This window comes from Camelina sativa, chromosome 17 (assembly GCF_000633955.1).
Source record: "Camelina sativa cultivar DH55 chromosome 17, Cs, whole genome shotgun sequence".
Taxonomy (NCBI): Eukaryota; Viridiplantae; Streptophyta; class Magnoliopsida; order Brassicales; family Brassicaceae; genus Camelina; species Camelina sativa.
Genome location: NC_025701.1, coordinates 19,712,574 through 19,730,640, shown reverse-complemented (window position 1 = coordinate 19,730,640; position 18,067 = coordinate 19,712,574). Strand labels below are relative to the sequence as shown.

The 18,067-nt window shown below is 34.9% G+C and overlaps 2 protein-coding genes, 1 long non-coding RNA gene, 1 other non-coding gene and 1 pseudogene across 5 annotated transcripts; 4 read left to right on the top strand and 1 right to left on the bottom strand.

Annotated features, from left to right (window-relative positions):
* Positions 6,033-7,993, top strand: LOC104757681. Its single transcript, XR_002036125.1, has 7 exons — positions 6,033-6,097; positions 6,214-6,290; positions 6,390-6,429; positions 6,711-6,791; positions 7,126-7,212; positions 7,297-7,404; positions 7,495-7,993. It is a non-coding gene; the product is annotated as an uncharacterized LOC104757681 (long non-coding RNA).
* On the top strand, positions 8,155-8,226 carry TRNAH-AUG. Its single transcript has one exon. It is a non-coding gene; the product is annotated as a tRNA-His (tRNA).
* On the top strand, positions 12,230-15,673 carry LOC104757679 (putative F-box protein At1g33020). Its single transcript, XM_010480430.2, is given in 2 exon segments — positions 12,230-13,627; positions 15,420-15,673. Coding segments are annotated over 2 exon segments (1,644 nt in total). The 3' UTR covers positions 15,666-15,673.
* Positions 15,655-17,111, bottom strand: LOC104757680 (flavone 3'-O-methyltransferase 1-like). Of its 2 annotated transcripts, none has more exons than XM_010480431.1 (4): positions 16,631-17,111; positions 16,231-16,544; positions 16,093-16,157; positions 15,655-16,016 (listed from the first exon to the last, which is right to left on the bottom strand). In XM_010480431.1, exons 1-4 carry the CDS (start codon positions 17,005-17,007, stop codon positions 15,714-15,716), a joined length of 1,059 nt encoding a protein of 352 aa, XP_010478733.1. In that variant the 5' UTR covers positions 17,008-17,111; the 3' UTR covers positions 15,655-15,713. The 2 variants fall into 2 exon arrangements, with proteins under 2 accessions (XP_010478733.1, XP_019095030.1); XM_019239485.1 differs by having other exon boundaries at positions 15,980-16,048.
* The window catches only part of LOC104757677, a 1,589-nt pseudogene continuing 875 nt past the window's right edge, over positions 17,354-18,067 (top strand).

Genomic DNA, 18,067 nt, shown 5'->3' with positions numbered 1-18,067 from the left:
TTCAGTTGTGTCAGTCAAAACCATAAAGTTTGAGTCAAATTTTTCAAAATTTTTCTTTTTATCTTTGGGAATTATGATCTTGACTAATGATTTCTCTTATTTGGCTAACACTCTAATGATTACTTGTTTATGCTTGATCTCAGAACTGAAGCTTAGAAAGACTATGAGCCTTATCAACAATCCTGAAAGCCCTTATTCAATGGATATCTGATTGATCTAACGTTGTCTCAACTTTTATCAGGATTTTAACCGGACTTAATCTCTTACTTTGGGGTTGGAAATCAGTGGACTAGAATTCTTCTTTAGGCCATACAAGACAATGCAATTTTTCAAAGTATGTCTCCCCACTCTCTTCCCCTTAGTTATTTAAAAAAAGAATCAGAAAAAGAGAGAATAAAAGATGAGATGATTTTGATCAGTTTAGAGAGGTAGGTAAATTACCAGTGACCTCATTATTCTATTCTTGAGTCAAATGATCACACAAAGCTTGGAAGCGAGGGGTAGGTAAATTACTGATGACCCCGGTATTCGCTTACACCTTTGAAAAAAAAAAGAAAAAAAAAGAATGGAAGTGAGAAAAGGGAGAGGAAAGGAGATGTAAGAAGAATGTCTTGGCCTGAAGAGAGTCCACATGCCACTGATCAATACACCCAAGGTAAGAATTCACCTTATTTATGCTTTAATATTGACTAATGAGATGACAATGGAGATTTCAGAGATTCCAAGGGATTGTGGGATTTGAGTAAGGAATGTTGATGCTTATCATGGTTGAGTATAAGAAGTAAGTTCTTGAGTCAGGTAAATGAAGAGTGCAAAAAAGAATCATTATGCAGTTGAGTGAGTTCCCTGTTTTCAAACCTCTTTCACAGGTCTAAGTTTATGTTTTGCTTGAGGGCAAGCAAAGGCTAAGTCTGGGGGAGTTGATATATCATGGTTTTTGTGGTTTTTAACCATGATATAAGGAGTCTTTTAGTGTCTTTTCATTTGTTTCTAGATTGTTTTTGAGTCTTTACAGGTTTTTAGCATGAAAGGAGCAAAGTGGAGCAATTTGGATCAGTTTGGAGCAATAATCCGCAAGAAATCAACTTGGAATCGATCAGAGGAGATGGTGTCGATCGACACTGCCTTAGCATCGATCGACACCCAGTCCAAACCGACGAGAGAGCCAAATTTGGAAGTTTTACAAAGTTGCCCGAAGTTTTCCATATTTGCAAGACTAGTCCCTGACGTGTTTTAGGACATATATATATAGTTTTTAGGTTTTCCAAACCCTTAAGTTTTATTCTAGCAAGTTTTATTTTTCTGCAACCCTGAGAGATTTTTGAGAGCTATTGGAGAGAGAGATCTGAACTGCTTTGAGAGAAGAATTCTTAAACTCCTTTCTTACTCTTTTAATCTCAATTGCTTATTATTCAGAATCATGTCTTGTTCTTCATTGATTATGTCTGAGTAGTTTGCTTGTTAGGTTTAGGGTTTTTCACAGGGATTTTATGAATTATTAGATCTGTTTATTTAGGATTCATTATCTATCTAGATCTTCATCTTAGGTTGTTCTTCATATTAATCCTTGATTGGCCATCTAGAATTAATACTTTAGGAAAATAAATTGATATGAGAATATAATTGATTTTCCTGATAAAACCTTTTGATGAGCAAAATTATTTCTTGCAAAGAGATTTGATTTAATAATTTTGTGAACAATCTAAACCTGATTTTATTGCTGATTTATTACCTAGAATTTTACAAAGAGATTTGGATTTTCTGGTTTTAAATTTAGATATTATTTGCAGTGAGAACTAATTTAATTTACAAAAGTGTTTAGAGTTCTAGATCTGTTCTTAATTGTTTGAATCATAATTTATTGATTGATTTAATACTTCATAATTTCCTGAGAAATTCCCTAGGCCTAGCTTTTTGATCTTCTGAATTTACAACAGTTTTATTTAATATTTTGCATTGTTTTTATTTTAATTCAATTTAATTTGTTTAGCATAATTATAAAACTCTATAATCCATTGTGTTTGATCTTGAGTCCTTGTGGAATTCGACCCCAAAGTACTGCATTGACCTCTTAATTTGAAAGAGTAGCTCTAGGGTTTAATTTGAGCTTATCACAATTCACATCAATGGATCTTTTAAGATTTTTTTTTTCAATTTCACTGATTTGGTTTTTGAAAACTTCGTGTGTAAAATGTAAAACGTGTATTAAATGGATGAAACTTTAGGACTGAACTGTTTAAAACATTATCATATTTAATTGTTAAGACAGTTTTGATGTGTATATAATGTTAAAAATGTAATCGAATATAAATTATTTGTGGTACTGATTAAATTTAATACAAATAGAATATCAAGTTGAACCAAAAGAGAAATTTTCATTCTCACCAACCTCACTCATCAAACATAACTAGATAGGAACCCGCGGTACACCGCGGGGTTAAATTTATTTAAAAAAGAAAAGAAATATACTATTAGTTTAGTAGACTTATTGTATAAGTGTATATATAGTTAATATTTTGTATTTATTAAATGTACAACTCTTATATCTATATATTATATAGTGTACAATGACTATGTGTTTTAAAATATAGGAACTATATGTAGAATTATTAAGTATCGCTTTTGAATAATACTTTTTTTGTTTTTGTTCTTTTTTTTTTCTTTCTATTTTAGTGTTAATAGTATTTAAATTATATTGCTAAATTTAAAAATATCATTAAAGGATAATTTGGTGTTGATAATTTTGTTTGTTTTATATATAAATAATCTAACACTTTAATATATATATATTTTTCACTATGGAATGAAAAGAAAAGTGTTTGACTGTTTTTCTTTTCATATCAGTTATATTGGTAAGAGACTTGTTCTTTCTTCGTAATTTTGTTTTTTCGATCCCACTTTCATTTTAGGTATGAAATAGGACATCAAGTGCAAGAATAGAGATGTTAATATTGAAAAACATTGTAGATTAGCGATTGGGAGTTGCTTTCAATATGAAATCACTGATTGAATTAGGCTTGTAGGCTTGACTAATGGAAATTATTTTATGTTCAAAAGATTTAGGGGGGGTGTATTCAACTTGACATTTTAAGTGATTTGTGTAAAAGTTACAAATCCTATGTTATTCAATCATGAATTTTAAAAAGTCTCTTGAAATCCACTGTTATTGAAATGATGATTTTAAAATCTACTTTAAAATCCACTGTTATTCAAAACAGTTTGTGGATTTGGATTTTAATAAGTTGTAGGGATTTTGGAGGATTTGAGAGGATTTGTTTAGTTAAAAATACACAAATCCAAATCTCATGGTTTTAGGTGGGATTTCAAAGAATTTTACTATAAATCATATCAACTTCCCTAAAATCTATCAAAATTTCAAATTTTCTAAATCCCATCAAATCCTCCAAAATCATTATTTCAATACACCCCCCTAAGGGAATTTGTTAGAAATACCTTTTTCAAAAATACCCCCTTTTTGTCATTTTTATTTTTGTCATCCCTTATTTTTTAATGATCATTTTACACTTACAAGAAAATTAATTTAATCAATAAAATGAAAAACAAATTTTTCCAACATACTTTCCCGCCAAAAAAATTTCGAAAAAAAATTCTCGCAAAAAAAAAATTTGATCAAAAAAAGTTTGACAAAGAATTTCGACAAAAAAAATTTCCCGCCAAAAAATTTCCCGCTAAAAAAAATTTACAAGGCTTTTACAAGGTTTTTAAAAGGTTTACAACCTTGTAAGGTTTTTAAAAGCATTTACAATATTTTTAAAAGGTTATTAAACTATTTCTTAAAGCGTTTACAAGATTTTTAAAAGGTTATTAAAATGTTTTTAAAAGCGTTTACAAGTTTTTTTAAGGTCTTTATAAGGTTTTTAAAATGTTTTTAAATTAAAAAGTTTTTAAGAGATTTTTTTTATAAAAACTTTTTAAAAACCTTGTAAACGCTTTTAAAAGCCTTTTACAAGGTTTTTAAAAGATAAAAAATTCAAAATTTTTGGCGGGAAAATCCAATTTTGGCGAGATTTTTTTTCATTTTTTGGTGGGAAAATTTTTTGATTTTTGCGGAATTATTGTTTTTGCGGGGAAATTTTTCATTTTTTGGTGGATTTTTTTTTATTTTTTGGCAGGAAATTTTTTCGATCTTGATGATTGTACATTCTTGCTGTCAATCAAAGAAAGGGTAATTTGGTCATTTTGTACATAAAAATAGTAGTTTTAAAAATGGTCAACATGGAAGGATATTTTAAAAAAGGGGCATGGAAAAAAGGTATATTTGAGAATGCCCCAAGAATCAATGGTAACAGGGTTAGAAGTTGTTTTTCTTCCCAAGTAGCTCTAAGTGTGGGTTGTTATGACCTTTTCCACGCAAACCTTTGTTCTTCTTTACTTGTGATCCGAGACCTCTAACCTCACGATGCTTGTGAACATGGTTATCCAGTTGATTTTCATTTCGTTACAGACTGCGTTATGACCCAAAAAAAGAAAAGAAAGTGAGAAAAAAAAATATGTGTTATAAGTAGTTCATCAATCGGAGTTTTAGACTCGACCCACAACAAGAGCCACGTAGATGGTTTTGTTTAGTTAACATGACTTATATGTTGATTAGATAAGTAATTTAAAAAAGGGAAATTACCTAGAATATGTTGTAAACTAGAGGATTTAGGGATGAAATCTCTTGTTCTTATTAATGAATGTATGATCGAGGTTACATATTTATAGGGATTACATTAGACCGACATAAGACTTAGACTAATGGACCGATGGGCCTAAGAGGCCGAGACACATAACACACACGGTAGATGGGCCGGTCAATGGAGTCCACTAAGTGTTTTACAACAGAATATTACATAAAAGTAGCTTTATAACTAAACTAACACGTTGAGATTTTCGACTTACTAAAATAACACATAAAAGTTTGTAAGGTATAGAATCGTGTATTTTATTACGTTTTATGCCATTTATAATTAGTCAGGCCCTGGCCGGAAAATGTTCTTGCCTCTATCATTAGCTCGGGTAGCCCCTGTTTCTGGTCTTTTATAATTAGAAAAAATAATTAAAAATCATCAAATTTCGATTAACTTTGGTGCAGCCGTAGCCTCAAAAAGATTCAGATCTTCGTGAAAACCCTAACAAAAAATCCTACTTGCAAAGTAAGTCTCTCCACAAACCACACCATTTCTTCTAGCTTTTCGAGATGATTGCGATGATCTACTTTTTTGCTTTTTTTGTTTGTTCTTTTGCTTTATTTCTGTTTTTTTGTTTCCCTCTTTTTTGTTTGTGTGTGTGTCAATGAAATGGGAGAAATGGAGATCGAAGAAATCGAAGCTGTTCTTGAGAAAATCTGGGATCTATATGACAAACTTAGCGATGAGATTCACTTGATTTCGCGTTCTCACTTTCTCAAATCCGTTAAACCTTCGAATCGATCGGAGAAGAGGAAGACGACTCATAATCACGGCGGAGATGATAAGCAACCGGGTTATGTTTTCATCAAAGGATTCGCCGTTGACGATAACGACTCCACGATGCGTGAGGCAAAGAGTCTTAACGCTACTCGAACCGCTCTTGAGAACCTTGAAGACCAGCTTGAGTTTTTCCATGTGAGTCTCTTTTTTTTTTTCTCCGATTCATTATGTGCGTTTCGATTCCATTGATATGAAGCGAAATTGAAGAGACGATTGTGTTGTGAAATTTGGGAGAATAGCTTTGTTATATATCACTTAGGGTTTGTGCTGATTCCTGAACAGAATTGAGCAAATCTGTTAGAACTAAAATAAAAATAGCTAGTTGATTGCGATGATCGGCTTTGGTTTTTTCAGTTAGGTTTTCTTGGTCTATGGGGTAAAAGGGTTTCAGGGACACAAGGAGTGGCTTTTATGATGTCTCAGAAAGCAGCGTTTATGATGTCTTTCTTGGCTTTACAATGTATTGGAGAGGTTAAAGTTAGACCATCGATGCCTGAGGTCTTGTCTCTTCTTGAGTACTACAAACAAACAACAAATCAATGCAGCAGCTAAGAGACGTATGAGTTGGACACCTGAACTTCATGAGGTTTTTCTTGACGCTGTTAACCAGCTCGGTGGCGGTGGAAGTAAGTATCTCTCTCTCTCTCTCTCTCTCTCTCTCTCTGCTTCTTGGTTGATTCTTGACTTTGAATAGATCATGAAGTTCTATTTGTCCTGATTCAGTCTCTTATTTTTATCGCAGAAGCAACTCCTAAGGGTGTGTTGAAGCATATGAATGTCTAAGGTTTGACTATATATCATGTCAAAAGTCATTTGCAGGTTTAGTTTTTCTTTTTTTTTTTCCAATAACTTGTTTCATGCTAATCCTCATAATAATCTGTTGGTAAATGTGTACAATTTTTATTATTTGTGTTGCAGAAATATTGGACAGCTAAATATATACCAGAACCATCAGAAGGTAAACACTGGCTCCTCTCTTTTATGATGAATCTTCTTCATATGCATTTATTTTTCTTAAGATAATGAAAGTTTTGTGTTGATCTATCTTACTCTATTCTTTTCTTGATATTTATTTAAAAAGAAGCTCTCAATATTGTTGGCATGCTAATATCATCTAATGTTTCTAGACTAAAAACCCTTTTCCGGGACTCATTTAGTCTTCTTAGTTACAACCTGAGCAGATGTTTTGTCTTCTTAGTTCAAAATTGGTGATAAATGTGGTGTAAACTGTATATGCAGATAAGGCCTGATCTCGGAAGGATCGAGAAATAGGTGTTACGCAATGCATTCGATGATGAGAAAAACCCTTATCTACCAAAGGTTTTATAACAAAAACTTTGTGCTTCCTGCAGCCTTGATGAAATTTTTCCAGCTTTGCTAATAACTTTTAACTTTTTAGGGTAAATGCAGCACATTCTAATGTGATAATGTGATGCTTTCATTTCTCTCTTGGTAAGGTCTCTGACACAATGCTGATGAACGCAAGCTTTGTCTTTCCTGATAACACACCTATGACAAAAGAAGCTTACTACTACAGAACCATCTTTGAAAAGNTCTACCAAAGGTTTTATAACAAAAACTTTGTGCTTCCTGCAGCCTTGATGAAAATTTTCCAGCTTTGCTAATAACTTTTAACTTTTTGGGGTAAATGCAGCACATTCTATACAGGCAGAAAGAACAGTTCAGTGATGGAGTAGGATACAGCTGGATTGATGGTCGAAAAGATCATGCAAACAAACATGTAATCAGATATCTCTTTTTATTCATATATAGAATCTTAAGTCACAGTTTGATAATGTGATGCTTTCATTTCTCTCTTGGTAAGGTCTCTGACACAATGCTGATGAACGCAAGCTTTGTCTTCCCTGATAACACACCTATGACAAAAGAAGCTTACTACTACAGAACCATCTTTGAAAAGTTCTTCCCTAAGGTAATGATTTCATCCACATAACTAACTTTGTCGCCTTGATTGTCTTGATCTTTGCTTCTGATATGTTTTTCGTAATATACAAATGAGCAGAGTGCAGCTAGAGCGACTGTACCAGGAGGTCCAAGTGTGGCATGTAGTACAGAAAAAGCTGTAGAGTGGGACGCAGCTTGGTCACAGAATCTTGATCCGTCAGGTCGTGCGGCTCTTGGAGTTCATGTTGCAGCTTATGAGGGAGAAGATAAATCACAAGATCCTCGTCCGGGGAAGGTGCAGAAACTAGCAGAGTTGTTTGAGGATAAGCAAGGTTTAAAAGCTACCGTACTACTTATCCTCTTTTGTAGGATTGATGACTGAATAGGCAATCTTTATTCTTTCCTTCTGGGGTTTTGCAACACTCCATGGAGACTGAGTTGAGTTAGCCCTGAATTGTGTACCTAAGTAATAAGTTGCTGGTGAATTTAGTTTTCTACAGTTGTTAGACTATGACTATCCATGAAAGCTTGATGCTACTTGAGATTATTAACGTTGTTTTCATGAATTCGATTCTTCCTAATTTTTTTCTTCTAAACACAAAGTGTTTTGCTCAGTATTCTTTGTTCAAGTCTAGATTTTGTTTCAATTTCGTATTGAGAAATTCAAAACTATAATCAAACGGGCTGAGTTGATGTTTGAGTTCGGCCTGTTTAAATTCTTTACTGAAGGATACAATGTATTGCCTTATAAACAATAGAAAGACATGATAATCAAAAAGACTCAGTGGCCCAATGGATAAGGCGCTGGTCTATGAAACCAGAGTTCTGGGTTCGATTCCCAGCAGACTTGTATTTTTTTTTAATTTTACAGTCTATGATAATATACTTTTAGATCAGTTACACAAGTTATTTTTCAATGCGTATTTTTAAAATTTTTTGTTCCAGAGCTGCTTTTTTGTTTGGTACTAGACAATTTTACAATCTATGATAACATTCTTTTAGATCGGTTACACAAGTCTTTAAAAGCAAACCTATGAGAACCAACCTGTACCTCCCAATCTTCAAGAACTTCTAGTAGCTTCTTCCTCTTCAGGAAAAGCCATAAGCTGAGACTTAAGATGATGAGAATGATGACTCATGATTATGTACGTACACGTTTATATGTACGTACACGTTCAATTTTAGGTTTAATGAACCCGAAATTACCAGAATATCCTCGTCTTCTACCTCTAACATACGACTGAAAACCCTAATTTCCTCTGCCTCACTTTATTTTTTCACGACTTATGTCTATTTTTTTTGTTTCACTTGTGGGGTTTTTACTCAACTATTATAGATTTTTGTCTCAACATCTGATTTTTAAATTAAAAACCTATAAAAAGTGAGTTATATAGATTTCCGAAACGATATCTTGCTCTTCCATGGATGAACCCAGAAGAAAGATTTCCGAAACTGAGTAGGAAAAAGACGTTTGCTCCGGCCGATAAATAGAACACGATTGATGAATATGCTACAAACTTTATTACATGAACACCATTAATCGGAAGAACAGCAAATGTGTTTAGATCTATCCCCAATAAGTCTATCGCAACGCTAGACTGTCTTTGCCAGCTCAAACAAATTCGTATTATTCTGGTAAGACTTTACAGCTGTCAAAAATGCCTACTAAATCTACCACAGACTAGAAGTCTACCAATACACTACGAAAACTATTGAGAAAAACAAATAAAGTATACCAAAAATATCTGTAAAGGATGAGGTCTGTCGCATAAATCTGTCGCAACAGGCCATTAGTCTACCATAAATATCTTTTGGGTCATATTGACTGTTGAAGGTGTACGTCAGATATTTTTGGTACACTTAGTTTTTGATACACATATACGTCCACCGATAAGTGTACCAACACTACAACTAAGTGTACCATCTACGTTGACCGATAAGTGTACCAAGACTACAACTAAGTGTACCAAAAATATCTGACGTACACATTTAATCAGCCACCTATATAAATGTACCATCAAAGAATCGGTAGACTTTCTCTCAGTTCCCAATATTTTTTTTTCCACTAATGGCATTAGACGTAATTACGTTTTTTCTCAACACTAGTTTCAAGGGTAGTATGGGTACAAAGTTTATTCTAGTAATTACCAACAATTGTGTGTTACTTTTGTAAAAAGGAAGCTTTTATGTAATATTCTAGTAACTCACCCTTTAAAAAATCAAATAAAGCATAGAAAGAGAGCAAGATGTTTAAGTTCTAATCATCAACCTTTATGATTACCTTCTTCCCCCAAATGTCTTAATGAAAACCCAATCACCAACGTGGAGCCTATTCACATATTTGGAAACCAAATCCTTCTTTACTAAGGAATGAATTTTTGTACCCTGAAATGAATAAAGAAAACTGTATTAGTAGTCGTATTTAATAGGTTGATCTTTCACTTCATCTGACAAAACCATCTTCAAGAGTTTCACCAATGGCTTGTGTGTACAGATGCTACGAATGGAGGATGAACCCTCCAAGCTGTTTTGTAAGATCTGAGGAAAGCAAAAGTAGCAACCATTGTGAAGAGAACTAAGGCGATCTTCAAGGTTTTAAGTAAACTTTTGTGTGTTTTGTATTGTTGATGATTGTAATTGGCGTGATGGTTTAGGGTAGTTTATAGTTTAATAATTAGGTCGATAATTCTTATAATCCTTCGATGCCAAAATCACGGCTTTTAGAAACTAATTAGGTATAAAATCTTTTGTAATCGGTTTTATTTTGGAAGATTGAAGGAATATTATACTCTTTGGCATTTATCATTGTTTCTTTAATTTGATTTTTACAGATATTAGAGGAAAAGATGGAAAGAGATATCTTGTAATATCGGGTTTGTTTCTAAAAATCATTTCGAAAAATATCAGAGAGAAGGAAGAGCCGTGAAATCGGCTAGGAGATCGACAATTAATTGTGTTAATGTGTAGATTTCTATAAAATGTAAATCTTGGTTGTTAAAATTTATACATTAAATTTTAAATATTTAAAAATTAATGTCAATGGCATTCCCTGTAAATAAGTGTCAACTTCATGATTTATTTCATAAATATCACCAGAAATGTATATATAGATTTTGTTTAGTTTTTTTAGAAGTTTTCATTTTCAAAGTCAGTTAATTCACATCAATGGGTCGTTTAAGTTTTTTTTCTTCAATTTTAATGGTTTTGATTTCTGAAAACTTATAGGTGTTTTGATAGAATAATAAATATAAATGTTGGAAAGTGGCTGCTCTCCAAAGAAAAATTCAGGCTTGTGTTGAATCTCTCCCGTTTCAAGAGGGTTAGATCTCTGATCGTATGTTTTGTCCAATACTTGAACAGAAGCATCATGCTTGTTTTGTTTTAGATGATGAATCTTGGTTTGAATAGATATGGTAGTATTGTTGTCCCTCACGCTCTTCAAGTCAGATAATTTTACAAGACGTCGGCGTTTCTTTCCCTGAACTGAAAAGGACTTGCGATCATCATCAATTTGTTTAATCTTTGTGGTTTCCTCTCGAGACCTAGATCGAGGTTTGGTGCGAGTAGAAGAGTTTCTTCTTCCGCTGGAGTAAAGAGTCTTCATCCATGAGTTGAACAAGAGGTTAGCTTCCATTCGTAACTTAGGGTTTTCGTGATTTCTCATACTCGCCAATTGATTTAATTTTATGATACATGAAGCAGAACTTGAATCTCTTCGTCAAAGATCTTTTTCAGATAGCTAGGGTTATTAAAACTCACACAAATTTGGATATCGGATTATGTAAAGATAGAGAGAGAGGCTTTGGTTTTGTTGTATATCTAATGATACCCACTCCTAATATATATAGACTTCAAGAAAAAAGAAATTAAAGGAACTTCCTTTTATCCCAAGAAATTTAACTGAAATGTCGTTGCTGAGCCAATAATTATTTCTTTTGTCCTTAGGGTAAATTCGTCAGATCATGTATTTTAACGTTAACAAAATCATAATCGAAAAATTCATGAGTTCATCCGTAGGGTGAACCTCTCTTATTCACCTCCTCTTAATTAACCAATCAAAATATAATAATACGCCATGTCATATTATATTTTAAAAAGTAAATCAAAATTAAAAATAAAAAGACAAAACAAATTAAGTAAAACAAATTCTGTAAATTTTTATGAAGGAAATTATGTTGGTTTGGATTTATAAAAAAAAATTAGGATTTAAATTTTATAATTACAAAAATTATATGTCGGTTTGGGTTTATAAAAGAATGGTTAGGCTTTAGACTTTAGATTTTACAATTAAACGAAATTATACGTCGGTTTGAGGTTACAAAAAAGTGGTTAGATTTTACAATTAGACAAAACTATATGTCGGCTTGGGTTTACAAAAGAGTTGTTAGAGTTTGGATTTAGATTTATGTCGGTTTGGGTTACAAAAGACTGGTTAGACATTATATTTTACAATTAAAATATAATGAGATGTGGTCTGATCTCATTGAAAATTTTTAGTGGGTTCCCACTGTGGCTGCGTGATATTCCTGTTGGAATCTCATCTTTGATTAATCTGTTACAAAGAATCAAGTATAGGAAGAAGAGAATTAGAAGAAGAAGAAGTTGCAGAAGGAAAAAAGGAAGAAGAAAGTCTTGTGTTTTTGTGTTGTGGAAGAAGGTAAGAGGCCAACTGGGCCAGAAGCATGTCAAGGCCCAAATAATTGGGCTATGTTGATTAAGACTGCCATTGTCTGTGTACTGTTTAACTAGGTTAAAACTCAAACACTATAAAATATGTTGTTATGAATGAGGTTTAGCGTGGAGGCTAAGCAATTTCCTTCAATTCCTGGTAAAGAGTTTCGAACAGATAATTAATGAATAGAGGAGAAAATTTAGATTCCATCCCGATTGATCTCGTCCTCGAGATATTCTCGAGGTTGTCTGCAAAGTCAGTCGGGAGGTGTTGTTGCGTGTCGAAGCTATGGAGGTCCACGCTTGGCTGTCCATATTTCACCGAGTTGTTCTTGACCAAGTCCACGGAATATCCACGTCTCTTATTTGGTGTCAAAAGAAACGGTGAGTGGCTCTTCTTCTCAGCGCCTCAGCCTGATCATAATAATCTTTATGAGAAGTCTTCGTCTCCTGTAGTAGCTGCCGCCGATTTTCATATGAAGTTTTCTGAAGACATAAGCCAACAGAAATACGATTGTAGCTATGTTTCTGGTTTGATATTTTTTAATAAAATGTGGATCCAAAAGAAGGGTATGGCTCCACTGCGGGTGATATGTAACCCTATCACGGGACAATATTCCATCTCACAACTGGTAACGTACAAAGAGATAAGAAGCCTTTTAGGGTTTGATCCGATTGACAAACAATTCAAGGTATTGCGCATGAGTCATGGATGCGTACACCATGTTCTGACATTAGGTACCGGAAAAATGAAGTGGAGGAAGATCCAATGTCCCTTAGCCCATTCTGAGCCTATAGAGAAAGAGATATGCATCAATGGGGTTTTGTGTTACTTGTCTTACTTAGCTGTAGATGAACCAATTGACGGAACACCGACTTTGTTGATTGTTTGCTTTGATGTTAGATCTGAGAAATTTAAGTTTATTGACGCAAAATCCTTTGGTGAAGAAGTACCACAACTGATTAACTATAAGGGTAAATTAGGTGGGATTATTTGGAAGTGTCACTACATTGGTCCATGGCGTACCCTTACCTTGTGTATGTGGGTTCTAAAGGATGCCGAGAAACAAGAATGGTCCAAAAATGCCTACACTTTGCCGAAGAATCAATTCCGTGATTCCTACTATTTCTCTGTTGCTGGAGTTACTGCTAAAGGTGATATTGTTTTTTTGGACACCCTAACATCTAAACCGTTTTATGTTTTCTACTTCAATCCTGAAAGGAACATTATCCAACGCGTTGAAATCCTCGGTGACTATGAAGTGTTTGCCAAGCCGTGTCTAGTTTACGCCTTTGTAGACCATGTAGAGGATCTTAGTTTTAATATTATTAAGAAAATATATGTTGCAACATCTATAAGCCCACCACCGCCAGAGCAGAAACCTAACCCCACGAGCACAGAAGCATCGTCTAGAAAGGTTCATCATCGTGTAAGGACCATTGCTCGCCCGCTACAAGATCGTCCTTCGTTTGAGAGTATTAATAAATTTAATGCTTTTCATCTTTTAGATGATGATGACCAATTTACTATTGCTCGCCCGGGACAGAGTCGTCGTTTATTTGAGAGCATTGGCAAATAAGTTGATACAAGTTGTTTGTATTCTCTCTGTAAACATGATCAAGTTATCAAAGAAGTTCTTTATAAGAAATTAAGCTTTTTTATTCTAAGAAATTAAGTTTGTATATTCAAGTTAGAGCCATGACTGAAGTTGTCTTTATAACATTCATGAATCTCTTCCCACCAATTCTACCGCCCTTGAACCGTGAGAGTTGTTGAATGGAAGGCCTATTTAATCTTTAGGGTTGTACCTTAAAATCATGTAGATGAATCGATAAACACAACTACAGGGCATAGATCATCGAGCACATGTTAAGAAAACAGTGTTAAGATGAGCTTACTGCTTCGCCATAGACCGCTCATGGCTCACCGTGTTCAGTGGAAACAGGGCAGGGGACGATGGAGTAGCTTGCAAGGAATCAAAGAATCTGATTAACTAATCTTTAATCATGAAGATTTTTGTCTGAGTAGACATGAGAGAGAGAGAAGCAATTCGAGAAGCAGAGGTATAATGTCGAAGAGTCCAAGATCTATGGGTGCTATCATAAGAACCATGGGAAAAACAGCTTCTAGCTGTTTCAATGTTAACAAAACAAAATCAACTCTAACAAGTATATATGTAGCTGTTACGATTATGCTCAACGAGCTAAGTAGCATCATCGAATTGTCATGTTACCAAAAAAAGAATCACACTTTAACTCTAACTGGTTACGTTTATCAAGTAGCATCATCGAATTGTCATGTTATCAAAGAGTAACTGAGTAACGTCCATGCACAACAATTGGCATAATCGAATTTTCACGTTATCAAAGAGTAACAGAGTTAAGCCCATGCACAACAATTGGCATCATTAAATTGTCATGTTATCAAAGACAAACTTTGAGCTATATATATATATATATATATATATATATAATCGAAAGGCCCTTCCATGGAAACAGATTCACACTTTGCTTTCTTTCTCTCTCATCACACACCAAACTAGATTCAGTTAATCTTTTTATCTTTTTTTTTTTATTGCTATGGAGATTCAGACAGTTGAGCGAGAGATTGAAATCCTCAGAGAAACTACTGCAGAGACAGAGAGGATCATAACTTGTGGAGAGATCACTTGCGGATATTACAGTGCCGAGGACACTGAGGACAACTCCAGCTCCAAGAAGAAGCTCTCAGTTTCAATCATCCTCTGTTTACTTTTCATGACCGTTGAAGTTGTTGGGGGCAAGAAAGCGCACAGCCTCGCCATTCTAACGGACGCCGCACATCTATCATCGGATGTTGTCTGCTTTGCTATTTCACTGTTCTCGTTATACGCATCAAGGTGGGAGGCAACACCAAACCGGACCTTCGGATACTTCAGAATCGAGGTTCTTGCGAATCTTGCATCCATCCTGCTTACCTGGGCTCTCAATGTGTGGATTGTGTGTGAAGCAATCATAAGGCTCTGCCACCAGAACAGAGAAATCAAAGGCCCTCTTATGTTTGGAGTTGCTTGCTTTGGAGTCATCGTCAACTCCGTAATGGTCTTCCTTCTTGGCCATGGTCATCACGGACACTCCCATGATCATGATCATGATCACCATACGGAGGATACGGAGGCCGAGGGAGAAACAATGAATATAAATGTACTAGGAGCATATCTTCATGTTATTGGTGATCTGCTCCAAAATGTAGGAGTGATGATAAGTGCTGGACTTATCTGGTGGAAGCCAAAACTGAAGATCATCGATCTCATCTGTACACTTATCTTCTCTGTACTGGCGTTGGTAAGAACCTTGAGTACCACGCGGAAGCTACTTGACATTCTGATGGAGACTGCTCCAAGAGAGATCGATCCTAGTAGACTTTCAGCAGGTCTATGCGACATGGATGAAGTAACGGCGGTCCAAGAGCTTCATATCTGGTCTATAACGGTCGGCAAAGTCTCTCTATCTTGCCATGTTAGGATCAAGCCTGAGGCAGACACAGACGCTACGCTTGAGAAGGTGACTGAGTATATAAAGAGAGAGCATAAAATCATTCATGTAACTATTCAAGTAGAGAGGGAACAGAACCCTTAATTAGTTCTGACTCTGTATATATTTAACCAATAATATTAATAATACATATCACTCGTTCTTGTGGAACTCTACAACTGAGAAACACAGAGATGTAAATGGAACTTGCACACTAGAAAATCCAGCGAGACGAGCTAAAGTCTCGAATTCTTTCTTTGTTCTTTCTTTCCCTGATGGGTTCATGTTCATCATGAACAACTCAAACTGAAACAAGCTTCTGTCTAAGAGAGTGTCTCCTGGTAGATCCGGGATCACCATATCCACCACAATCACCTTCCCGTTTGAAGGTAAGGATTGATAACAGTTGGAAAGTATCTTCACGCAATGCTCATCGTCCCAACTATGGAGCATCCACTGTTGTAAGTTGTAACAAAACACAATGTTATCTTTATGAAGTATATGATTATGTTAAGACTTGATAAAAGCATACCTTCATGAAAATGGCTTCTCCTTTAGGAATGCTTGTGAACATGTCTCCAGAAACATACTCAATTCCTACAATATATGACATTGATATCATTTACAATACAACAGAATCTTTGGCAAGAACTTGTATGTATGTATATACCTGAAGAAGCTGATGAAGTGTTGATTACAGAGGGTAAATCAAAGTTAATAGCTTTAATGATGTGAGGATGTTTAGAGATGATTCTACTGAGAATAGAGCCATCTCCACCACCAACATCAACCAACGACTTCACACCATCGAAACCATTGTAACTCTTCAGAAACTCTTCCATGAATACTTCATTGAAGCCTTTCATGGAGCTTTGAAACACTTGTCTGAATCTTGAATCTCTTCCTACAAATTCAACCGCGCTCGAACCATGAGTCTTGTTGAATGGAATCCCTCCTTCAAGAACAGAATCTTTAAGGTTGTACCTTTTAATGGTTAAATACAACCATCAGTTAGAGATCATAACGTTTTCAAACTAGTAAATGAGTTAGGATGTTTTTAATGATGTTACCACATATCAATCACGACCTTGTCTTGAAAGAGATTCACCAACGGAGCTAACGAACCACCTCCATCTTGGTTATTGGTGAAGTACTTGGCCACAGGAGCTAAGCCATAGAACGCACATGGCTCACCGTGGTCAGTAGAAACAGAACATGTGAGTATAGAGTAGCTCGTAAGAAAACGAAGAATCCGATCAACCAAGCTAGAATCATGGTGTGTTTGTGTCTGATTAGACAATAAAGACACGATCTGAGAAGCAGAGGAAGGGCCAGACTCAGCTAATATGTCGAAGAGGCCAAGATCTATAGCTGTCTTCAGAACCATGGGAAGAACAGAGGAGCTGGATAGAATCATTGCATACAAAGATACGTTTTGTTCTTCCATTTTCCTTTCGTCTTTGCTTCTTGAATCTAAAACAAAGCAAAGGTTTTGAGAATTCTAGTTAAAAATTTGTGAACGTTGTTTCATTTGTTTTGACTAGTTGACCATTCCAGTCAAAAAAAAACAAAAGCAAAGTTTTACACATTCAGACATCAAATATGAATATTCCTCCCAAAAATAATCACAGACAAAGAAAAGAAGACGTGTTTTGATTCGCCAATCAAAGTTTTTTGAGAATGAGGCCCAATGGGCTTTAGAAATTAACAGCTACTAGGGTTTTAGATACGGTGAACCGCGAAGCAGAGGATCATTGATCTCCTTTTATACTCTTTGTTTTATCTCTCTGTGACACTCACTCACTCACTCTGGTAAAGGTAAAGGTCTTTTTGGTTGTAGCTGCGCGAAGAAGAAGAAAAAGAAAGATGCCAGGAGCAATTGTGGAGGAAGAGAAGCCGCAGTTTGAATCCATCAAAGAGCAGTTGAAACACGAGGTTCTCCTTTNTTTTTTTTTTTTTTTTTTTTTAACTCTGTTCGATTTTTTTTTTGCGATTTGTTATCGTCGATTTTGATAATGGTTTGTGGTGGAAAACAGAAGGAAGAGGATGTTGTTGTGGAGGATGAGGAAGACGACGATGACGAAGACGATGAGGACTTCGGAGGTAATTTGCTCGTTCGTTTGATTTTGAGTTATGTATATATATAAACATCTTGTAGGGTTTTGAAAATGAGGTTTGTAGAAATCAGAAAAAAAAACTCACTTTTTACTGGAAATTGTTGAAACTTTGAGGTTCTTAAAGCCCTAGATTAAGCTCTGAAGTGTGAATTTGCTTCTCTATTGTGGGAACACTTTGATAGAATTGCGCAGTTATAGTGCTGGTCGGTTTTAGGGTTTTGTTTTCATGTTATGTGTATGGCTGTGTAGGTGAAGGAGAAGTTGGAAATGAGTATTCAAAGCCAAGTAGAAGCGAGAAGAAAAGTCGCAAAGCTCTTCTAAAGCTTGGCATGAAACCTATCTCAGATGTCAGCAGCGTGGAATTTCGAAGAGCCAAGAATGTAAAAGAAT

What these genes read in the sequence shown, in the direction of transcription:
- LOC104757680 (XM_010480431.1), bottom strand. Translation starts at nt 17,007, where the DNA reads ATGGAAGAACAAAACGTATCTTTGTATGCAATGATTCTATCCAGCTCC. An exon ending in CACTTCATCAGCTTCTTCAG is followed by an intron (nt 16,158 to 16,230) that starts GTATATACATAC and finishes CATATATTGTAG; the next exon opens with GAATTGAGTATGTTTCTGGA. An exon ending in GAGAAGCCATTTTCATGAAG is followed by an intron (nt 16,017 to 16,092) that starts GTATGCTTTTAT and finishes AACTTACAACAG; the next exon opens with TGGATGCTCCATAGTTGGGA.